Here is an 11,934-nt window from a genome sequence, read left to right as displayed (position 1 = left end):
TTCATGTAAGTCACATCTTTCATCCCTAAAATGGTAAAGTACCACTGATAGTCTCACACACACACAAGGTGTGGAGAGTATTTAACCCAACCCCTTGTTCACCCCCCTGGGAGGTGAGGGGAGCAATGAGCAGCAGCAATTGCCGCCTCGGGAATCATTTTGGTGATTTAATCCCCCCATTCCAACCCTTGATGCTGAGTGCCAAGAAGGGAGGTAATGGGTCCCATTTTCAAAGTCTTTGGTATGACTCAACCGGGGCTTGAACTCACAACCTACCCATCTCAGGGAAACTTATACCTGAAATTAGACATTTTGGCAATTTACCAGTCCATTTTTTAAATGCATTTTATGATTGTAGCTGGGATAGGCGCCAGCGCCCCCCCGCAACCCCAAAAGGGAATAAGCGGTAGAAAATGGATGGCATTTTTTTATGACATGCTTGAAATAAAATAGCCTTTTTAAATGCATTCCATCATATATCGACTCGTAATCAGCCTGGTGAAAGAGGATTCTTTTTAATTAAAAAGTTTAAGTACTATACAGCATAGAACTCCTTTATGAATTCAAGTATGATTAAAAAAAAAAAGTACAGCTTGAAGGGGAAGCTCAGATTCAGCAATCTGCAGTTGACATGTCATACAAGTGATCATCTAGTTGGAAAACAGCACCATGCATCAGAGAGAAACATACAAAAGGCACGCTGTCGATGCTACCGTCTCACACACACACACACACACACACACACACACACACACACACGTCCTTCCTGGCCACAGTGATTCAGGTCTGTCTTGTAAACACAACAAGCTGTTTATTTAGCAAATCTGTGAAGGAGAGCACCTTAAAAATTAGGACAAAGTTTGTTTTTTCCTTTTAAAAACTGGCATTGGTGGGGGAAAGTGGTCTCCTGCAGTATCATAGAGTCTTCCTCTTGGTGTCTCCTTGGCTCTGGTTGACATCTGCAGACACAACATTGTTGGAACCCTTACTTTCAACACGAAGAGGATGGGGAAGACATGAGGACAGGTGATGTTTACCTGAGAAAGCCAGCTTCACGTGAGGAGGCCGAGCAACCTGAGAGCCCGACTGGAGGCTCTTATATAGATCTGTGAAGAAGACACACAACAAGTATGAAGGACACACAACACCACAGTAAGATGAACAGTCATGCTTCAAATATTACATCAGATTGAAGGCAAGATTATTCCGCACATTTCAGCCTAAATGAGATGGTATTGCAGTGAGTGTGTGAGACATCTTGCTGTTTAATGGAAATTCGTTTCCAGTGCAGTATATGTTAGACATCCACCAATTATTGATAGTTGGCATTTTGATCTGTATCAATATCGGCCTCTTTCTATCGATTTATCTTTTTGTTAAAGCAGTGTGTATTACTAATTTGATCGATAATCGATAGCATTTTGACGTATGATGATATCAGCTTTTTTAAAATCATCATCTATTTTTATTCTTCAGTATGTATTAGAGTTTGACTGATTATTGATATTAGACAATTTGACGTAGTTCGGTTTCGGCCTCTTTTTATCCATATTGGTTCTTTTTAAAAAAAAAAGAAAAAAAGACAACTACAACAGAATTACATCATCAGATAAAATATTTACACAAAAGAATGCCGTAATGAAATAACTTCTGAGAAAGTAGATAGTGCTGACGTGGCGATATGCATAGTGAAGTCGTTTGCTGCAACATTAGTTGAACATGATGTCACTACTGCAACATTAGTTAAACATGTCACTACTGCATCATTAGTTAAACATGACACTACTGCATCATTAGTTAAACATGTCACTACTGCAACATTAGTTAAACATGATGTCACTACTGCAACATTAGTTAAACATGATGTCACTACCGCAACATTAGTTAAACATGTCACTACTGCATCATTAGTTAAACATGACACTACTGCATCATTAGTTAAACATGATGTCACTACTGCAACATTAGTTAAACATGTCACTACTGCATCATTAGTTAAACATGATGTCACTACTGCAACATTAGTTAAACATGTCACTACTGCATCATTAGTTAAACATGACACTACTGCATCATTAGTTAAACATGATGTCACTACTGCAACATTAGTTAAACATGATGTCACTACTGCAACATTAGTTAAACATGTCACTACTGCATCATTAGTTAAACATCATGTCACTACTGCATCATTAGTTAAACATCATGTCACTACCGCAACATTAGTTAAACATGATGTCACTACTGCAACATTAGTTAAACATGATGTCACTACCGCAACATTAGTTAAACATGTCACTACTGCATCATTAGTTAAACATGACACTACTGCATCATTAGTTAAACATGATGTCACTACTGCAACATTAGTTAAACATGTCACTACTGCATCATTAGTTAAACATGATGTCACTACTGCAACATTAGTTAAACATGTCACTACTGCATCATTAGTTAAACATCATGTCACTACCGCAACATTAGTTAAACATGATGTCACTACTGCAACATTAGTTAAACATGTCACTACTGCATCATTAGTTAAACATGACACTACTGCATCATTAGTTAAACATGATGTCACTACTGCAACATTAGTAAAACATGTCACTACTGCATCATTAGTTAAACATGATGTCACTACTGCATCATTAGTTAAACATCATGTCACTACCGCAACATTAGTTAAACATGATGTCACTACTGCAACATTAGTTAAACATGATGTCACTACTGCAACATTAGTTAAACATGATGTCACTACCGCAACATTAGTTAAACATGATGTCACTACTGCAACATTAGTTAAACATGATGTCACTACTGCAACATTAGTTAAACATGTCACTACTGCATCATTAGTTAAACATGACACTACTGCATCATTAGTTAAACATGATGTCACTACTGCAACATTAGTTAAACATGATGTCACTACCGCAACATTAGTTAAACATGATGTCACTACCGCATCATTAGTGAAACATGATGTCACTACTGCAACATTAGTTCAACATGATGTCACTACTGCAACATTAGTTAAACATGATGTCACTACTGCAACATTAGTTAAACATGATGTCACTACTGCATCATTAGTGAAACATGATGTCACTACCGCAACATTAGTTAAACATGATGTCACTACCGCAACATTAGTTAAACATGATGTCACTACTGCAACATTAGTTAAACATGTCACTACTGCATCATTAGTTAAACATGACACTACTGCATCATTAGTTAAACATGATGTCACTACTGCAACATTAGTTAAACATGATGTCACTACCGCAACATTAGTTAAACATGTCACTACTGCATCATTAGTTAAACATGTCACTACTGCAACATTAGTTAAACATGATGTCACTACTGCATCATTAGTTAAACATGATGTCACTACTGCATCATTAGTTAAACATCATGTCACTACCGCAACATTAGTTAAACATGATGTCACTACTGCAACATTAGTTAAACATGATGTCACTACTGCAACATTAGTTAAACATGATGTCACTACCGCAACATTAGTTAAACATGATGTCACTACTGCAACATTAGTTAAACATGATGTCACTACTGCAACATTAGTTAAACATGTCACTACTGCATCATTAGTTAAACATGACACTACTGCATCATTAGTTAAACATGATGTCACTACTGCAACATTAGTTAAACATGATGTCACTACCGCAACATTAGTTAAACATGTCACTACTGCATCATTAGTTAAACATCATGTCACTACTGCAACATTAGTTAAACATGTCACTACTGCAACATTAGTTAAACATGTCACTACTGCATCATTAGTTAAACATGATGTCACTACTGCATCATTAGTTAAACATCATGTCACTACCGCAACATTAGTTAAACATGATGTCACTACTGCATCATTAGTTAAACATGACACTACTGCATCATTAGTTAAACATGATGTCACTACTGCAACATTAGTTAAACATGATGTCACTACCGCAACATTAGTTAAACATGTCACTACTGCATCATTAGTTAAACATCATGTCACTACTGCAACATTAGTTAAACATGTCACTACTGCAACATTAGTTAAACATGTCACTACTGCATCATTAGTTAAACATGATGTCACTACTGCATCATTAGTTAAACATCATGTCACTACCGCAACATTAGTTAAACATGATGTCACTACTGCAACATTAGTTAAACATGATGTCACTACTGCAACATTAGTTAAACATGATGTCACTACCGCAACATTAGTTAAACATGATGTCACTACTGCAACATTAGTTAAACATGATGTCACTACTGCAACATTAGTTAAACATGTCACTACTGCATCATTAGTTAAACATGACACTACTGCATCATTAGTTAAACATGATGTCACTACTGCAACATTAGTTAAACATGTCACTACTGCATCATTAGTTAAACATGATGTCACTACTGCATCATTAGTTAAACATCATGTCACTACTGCAACATTAGTTAAACATGATGTCACTACTGCAACATTAGTTAAACATGATGTCACTACCGCAACATTAGTTAAACATGATGTCACTACTGCAACATTAGTTAAACATGATGTCACTACTGCAACATTAGTTAAACATGTCACTACTGCAACATTAGTTAAACATGTCACTACTGCATCATTAGTTAAACATCATGTCACTACTGCATCATTAGTTAAACATCATGTCACTACCGCAACATTAGTTAAACATGATGTCACTACCGCAACATTAGTTAAACATGATGTCACTACCGCATCATTAGTTAAACATGACACTACTGCATCATTAGTTAAACATGATGTCACTACTGCAACATTAGTTAAACATGTCACTACTGCATCATTAGTTAAACATGATGTCACTACTGCAACATTAGTTAAACATGTCACTACTGCATCATTAGTTAAACATCATGTCACTACCGCAACATTAGTTAAACATGATGTCACTACCGCAACATTAGTTAAACATGTCACTACTGCATCATTAGTTAAACATGACACTACTGCATCATTAGTTAAACATGATGTAACTACTGCAACATTAGTTAAACATGTCACTACTGCATCATTAGTTAAACATGATGTCACTACTGCAACATTAGTTAAACATGTCACTACTGCATCATTAGTTAAACATCATGTCACTACCGCAACATTAGTTAAACATGATGTCACTACTGCAACATTAGTTAAACATGTCACTACTGCATCATTAGTTAAACATGACACTACTGCATCATTAGTTAAACATGACACTACTGCATCATTAGTTAAACATGATGTCACTACTGCAACATTAGTAAAACATGTCACTACTGCATCATTAGTTAAACATGATGTCACTACTGCATCATTAGTTAAACATCATGTCACTACCGCAACATTAGTTAAACATGATGTCACTACTGCAACATTAGTTAAACATGATGTCACTACTGCAACATTAGTTAAACATGATGTCACTACCGCAACATTAGTTAAACATGATGTCACTACTGCAACATTAGTTAAACATGATGTCACTACTGCAACATTAGTTAAACATGTCACTACTGCATCATTAGTTAAACATGACACTACTGCATCATTAGTTAAACATGATGTCACTACTGCAACATTAGTTAAACATGATGTCACTACCGCAACATTAGTTAAACATGATGTCACTACTGCAACATTAGTTAAACATGACACTACTGCATCATTAGTGAAACATGATGTCACTACTGCAACATTAGTTCAACATGATGTCACTACTGCAACATTAGTTAAACATGATGTCACTACTGCAACATTAGTTAAACATGATGTCACTACTGCATCATTAGTGAAACATGATGTCACTACCGCAACATTAGTTAAACATGATGTCACTACCGCAACATTAGTTAAACATGATGTCACTACTGCAACATTAGTTAAACATGTCACTACTGCATCATTAGTTAAACATGACACTACTGCATCATTAGTTAAACATGATGTCACTACTGCAACATTAGTTAAACATGATGTCACTACTGCAACATTAGTTAAACATGTCACTACTGCATCATTAGTTAAACATCATGTCACTACTGCAACATTAGTTAAACATGTCACTACTGCAACATTAGTTAAACATGTCACTACTGCATCATTAGTTAAACATGATGTCACTACTGCATCATTAGTTAAACATCATGTCACTACCGCAACATTAGTTAAACATGATGTCACTACTGCAACATTAGTTAAACATGATGTCACTACTGCAACATTAGTTAAACATGATGTCACTACCGCAACATTAGTTAAACATGATGTCACTACTGCAACATTAGTTAAACATGATGTCACTACTGCAACATTAGTTAAACATGTCACTACTGCATCATTAGTTAAACATGACACTACTGCATCATTAGTTAAACATGATGTCACTACTGCAACATTAGTTAAACATGATGTCACTACCGCAACATTAGTTAAACATGTCACTACTGCATCATTAGTTAAACATCATGTCACTACTGCAACATTAGTTAAACATGTCACTACTGCAACATTAGTTAAACATGTCACTACTGCATCATTAGTTAAACATGATGTCACTACTGCATCATTAGTTAAACATCATGTCACTACCGCAACATTAGTTAAACATGATGTCACTACTGCAACATTAGTTAAACATGATGTCACTACTGCAACATTAGTTAAACATGATGTCACTACCGCAACATTAGTTAAACATGATGTCACTACTGCAACATTAGTTAAACATGATGTCACTACTGCAACATTAGTTAAACATGTCACTACTGCATCATTAGTTAAACATGACACTACTGCATCATTAGTTAAACATGATGTCACTACTGCAACATTAGTTAAACATGTCACTACTGCATCATTAGTTAAACATGATGTCACTACTGCATCATTAGTTAAACATCATGTCACTACTGCAACATTAGTTAAACATGATGTCACTACTGCAACATTAGTTAAACATGATGTCACTACCGCAACATTAGTTAAACATGATGTCACTACTGCAACATTAGTTAAACATGATGTCACTACTGCAACATTAGTTAAACATGTCACTACTGCATCATTAGTTAAACATGACACTACTGCATCATTAGTTAAACATGATGTCACTACTGCAACATTAGTTAAACATGATGTCACTACCGCAACATTAGTTAAACATGTCACTACTGCATCATTAGTTAAACATCATGTCACTACTGCAACATTAGTTAAACATGTCACTACTGCAACATTAGTTAAACATGTCACTACTGCATCATTAGTTAAACATGATGTCACTACTGCATCATTAGTTAAACATCATGTCACTACCGCAACATTAGTTAAACATGATGTCACTACTGCAACATTAGTTAAACATGATGTCACTACTGCAACATTAGTTAAACATGATGTCACTACCGCAACATTAGTTAAACATGATGTCACTACTGCAACATTAGTTAAACATGATGTCACTACTGCAACATTAGTTAAACATGTCACTACTGCATCATTAGTTAAACATGACACTACTGCATCATTAGTTAAACATGATGTCACTACTGCAACATTAGTTAAACATGATGTCACTACCGCAACATTAGTTAAACATGATGTCACTACCGCATCATTAGTGAAACATGATGTCACTACTGCAACATTAGTTCAACATGATGTCACTACTGCAACATTAGTTAAACATGATGTCACTACTGCAACATTAGTTAAACATGATGTCACTACTGCAACATTAGTTAAAAATGATGTCACTACTGCAACATTAGTTAAACATGTCACTACTGCATCATTAGTTAAACATGATGTCACTACTGCATCATTAGTTAAACATCATGTCACTACCGCAACATTAGTTAAACATGATGTCACTACTGCAACATTAGTTAAACATGATGTCACTACTGCAACATTAGTTAAACATGATGTCACTACTGCAACATTAGTTAAACATGTCACTACTGCATCATTAGTTAAACATGACACTACTGCATCATTAGTTAAACATGATGTCACTACTGCAACATTAGTTAAACATGATGTCACTCCCGCAACATTAGTTAAACATGATGTCACTACCGCATCATTAGTGAAACATGATGTCACTACTGCAACATTAGTTCAACATGATGTCACTACTGCAACATTAGTTAATCATGATGTCACTACTGCATCATTAGTGAAACATGATGTCACTACCGCAACATTAGTTAAACATGATGTCACTACTGCAACATTAGTTAAACATGACACTACTGCATCATTAGTTAAACATGATGTCACTACTGCAACATTAGTTAAACATGATGTCACTACTGCAACATTAGTTAAACATGATGTCACTACCGCAACATTAGTTAAACATGATGTCACTACCGCATCATTAGTTAAACATGATGTCACTACTGCAACATTAGTTAAACATGATGTCACTATTGCAGCATTAGTTAAACATGATGTCACTACTGCATCATAAGTTAAACATGATGTCACTATTGCAGCATTAGTTAAACATGATGTCACTACTGCATCATAAGTTAAACATGATGTCACTACTGCAACATTAGTTAAACATGATGTCACTATTGCAGCATTAGTTAAACATGATGTCACTACTGCATCATAAGTTAAACATGATGTCACTATTGCAGCATTAGTTAAACATGTCACTACCGCATCATACGTTAAACATGATGTCACTACTGCAACATTAGTTAAACATGTCACTATTGCAGCATTAGTTAAACATGATGTCACTACTGCATCATAAGTTAAACATGATGTCACTATTGCAGCATTAGTTAAACATGTCACTACTGCATCATAAGTTAAACATGATGTCACTACTGCAACATTAGTTAAACATGATGTCACTATTGCAGCATTAGTTAAACATGTCACTACTGCATCATAAGTCAAACATGATGTCACTACTGCAACATTAGTTAAACATGATGTCACTATTGCAGCATTAGTTAAACATGATGTCACTACTGCATCATTAGTTAAACATGATGTCACTACTGCATCATTAGTTAAACATGATGTCACTACTGCAACATTAGTTAAACATGATGTCACTACTGCAGCATTAGTTAAACATGATGTCACTATTGCAGCATTAGTTAAACTTGTCACTACTGCAACATTAGTTAAACATGATGTCACTTCTGCAACATTAGTTAAACATGATGTCACTACTGCATCATTAGTTAAACATGATGTCACTTCTGCAACATTAGTTAAACATGATGTCACTACTGCAACATTAGTTAAACCTGATGTCACTACTGCATCATTAGTTAAACAGGATGTCACTACTGCATCATTAGTTAAACAGGATGTCACTATTGCAGCATTAGTTAAACAGGATGTCACTACTGCATCATTAGTTAAACATGATGTCACTACTGCGTCATTAGTTAAACAGGAAGTCACTACTGCATCATTAGTTAAACATGATGTCACTATTGCAGCATTAGTTAAACATGATGTCACTACTGCATCATTAGTTAAACATGATGTCACTACTGCATCATTAGTTAAACATGATGTCACTACTGCATCATTAGTTAAACAGGATGTCACTATTGCAGCATTAGTTAAACAAGATGTCACTACTGCATCATTAGTTAAACATGATGTCACTACTGCGTCATTAGTTAAACAGGATGTCACTACTGCATCATTAGTTAAACATGATGTCACTATTGCAGCATTAGTTAAACATGATGTCACTACTGCATCATTAGTTAAACATGATGTCACTATTGCAGCATTAGTTAAACATGATGTCACTACTGCATCATTAGTTAAACATGATGTCACTACTGCATCATTAGTTAAACATGATGTCACTTCTGCAACACTAGTTAAACATGATGTCACTACTGCAACATTAGTTAAACCTGATGTCACTACTGCATCATTAGTTAAACAGGATGTCACTACTGCGTCATTAGTTAAACAGGATGTCACTACTGCATCATTAGTTAAACAGGATGTCACTACTGCATCATTAGTTAAACATGATGTCACTACTGCAACATTAGTTAAACATGTCACTACTGCATCATTAGTTAAACATGACACTACTGCATCATTAGTTAAACATGTCACTACTGCAACATTAGTTAAACATGATGTCACTACCGCAACATTAGTTAAACATGTCACTACTGCATCATTAGTTAAACATGTCACTACTGCATCATTAGTTAAACATGTCACTACTGCATCATTAGTTAAACATGATGTCACTACTGCAACATTAGTTAAACATGTCACTACTGCATCATTAGTTAAACATGATGTCACTACTGCAACATTAGTTAAACATGTCACTACTGCATCATTAGTTAAACATCATGTCACTACCGCAACATTAGTTAAACATGATGTCACTACTGCAACATTAGTTAAACATGTCACTACTGCATCATTAGTTAAACATGACACTACTGCATCATTAGTTAAACATGATGTCACTACTGCAACATTAGTTAAACATGTCACTACTGCAACATTAGTTAAACATGTCACTACTGCATCATTAGTTAAACATCATGTCACTACTGCATCATTAGTTAAACATCATGTCACTACCGCAACATTAGTTAAACATGATGTCACTACTGCAACATTAGTTAAACATGATGTCACTACCGCAACATTAGTTAAACATGTCACTACTGCATCATTAGTTAAACATGACACTACTGCATCATTAGTTAAACATGATGTCACTACTGCAACATTAGTTAAACATGTCACTACTGCATCATTAGTTAAACATGATGTCACTACTGCAACATTAGTTAAACATGTCACTACTGCATCATTAGTTAAACATCATGTCACTACCGCAACATTAGTTAAACATGATGTCACTACTGCAACATTAGTTAAACATGTCACTACTGCATCATTAGTTAAACATGACACTACTGCATCATTAGTTAAACATGATGTCACTACTGCAACATTAGTTAAACATGTCACTACTGCATCATTAGTTAAACATGATGTCACTACTGCATCATTAAACATCATGTCACTACCGCAACATTAGTTAAACATGATGTCACTACTGCAACATTAGTTAAACATGATGTCACTACTGCAACATTAGTTAAACATGATGTCACTACCGCAACATTAGTTAAACATGATGTCACTACTGCAACATTAGTTAAACATGATGTCACTACTGCAACATTAGTTAAACATGATGTCACTACTGCAACATTAGTTAAACATGTCACTACTGCATCATTAGTTAAACATGACACTACTGCATCATTAGTTAAACATGATGTCACTACTGCAACATTAGTTAAACATGATGTCACTACTGCAACATTAGTTCAACATGATGTCACTACTGCAACATTAGTTAAACATGATGTCACTACTGCAACATTAGTTAAACATGATGTCACTACTGCATCATTAGTGAAACATGATGTCACTACCGCAACATTAGTTAAACATGATGTCACTACCGCAACATTAGTTAAACATGATGTCACTACTGCAACATTAGTTAAACATGTCACTACTGCATCATTAGTTAAACATGACACTACTGCATCATTAGTTAAACATGATGTCACTACTGCAACATTAGTTAAACATGATGTCACTACCGCAACATTAGTTAAACATGTCACTACTGCATCATTAGTTAAACATCATGTCACTACCGCAACATTAGTTAAACATGATGTCACTACTGCAACATTAGTTAAACATGTCACTACTGCATCATTAGTTAAACATGACACTACTGCATCATTAGTTAAACATGATGTCACTACTGCAACATTAGTTAAACATGTCACTACTGCATCATTAGTTAAACATGATGT

At 35.0% G+C, this 11,934-nt stretch overlaps 1 protein-coding gene across 2 annotated transcripts in view; it reads right to left on the bottom strand.

Annotated features, from left to right (window-relative positions):
* Positions 1 to 499: 499 nt before the first annotated feature.
* The window catches only part of ubn2b (ubinuclein 2b), a 102,134-nt gene continuing 90,699 nt past the window's right edge, over positions 500 to 11,934 (bottom strand). For both annotated transcript variants that reach the window (XM_061885328.1, XM_061885330.1), the window contains exons 16-17: positions 1,038 to 1,106; positions 500 to 959 (exon numbers count right to left, since the gene is read on the bottom strand). In XM_061885328.1, coding sequence (XP_061741312.1) covers positions 916 to 959; positions 1,038 to 1,106 — 113 coding nt within the window. In that variant the 3' untranslated portion in view covers positions 500 to 915. The remainder of the gene's footprint in view (positions 960 to 1,037; positions 1,107 to 11,934) is intronic.

Source organism: Nerophis ophidion, linkage group LG23, assembly GCF_033978795.1.
Source record: "Nerophis ophidion isolate RoL-2023_Sa linkage group LG23, RoL_Noph_v1.0, whole genome shotgun sequence".
NCBI lineage: Eukaryota > Metazoa > Chordata > Actinopteri > Syngnathiformes > Syngnathidae > Nerophis > Nerophis ophidion.
The sequence above is the reverse complement of the archived record's forward strand: the minus strand, read 5'-3'. Positions and strand labels throughout refer to the sequence as shown.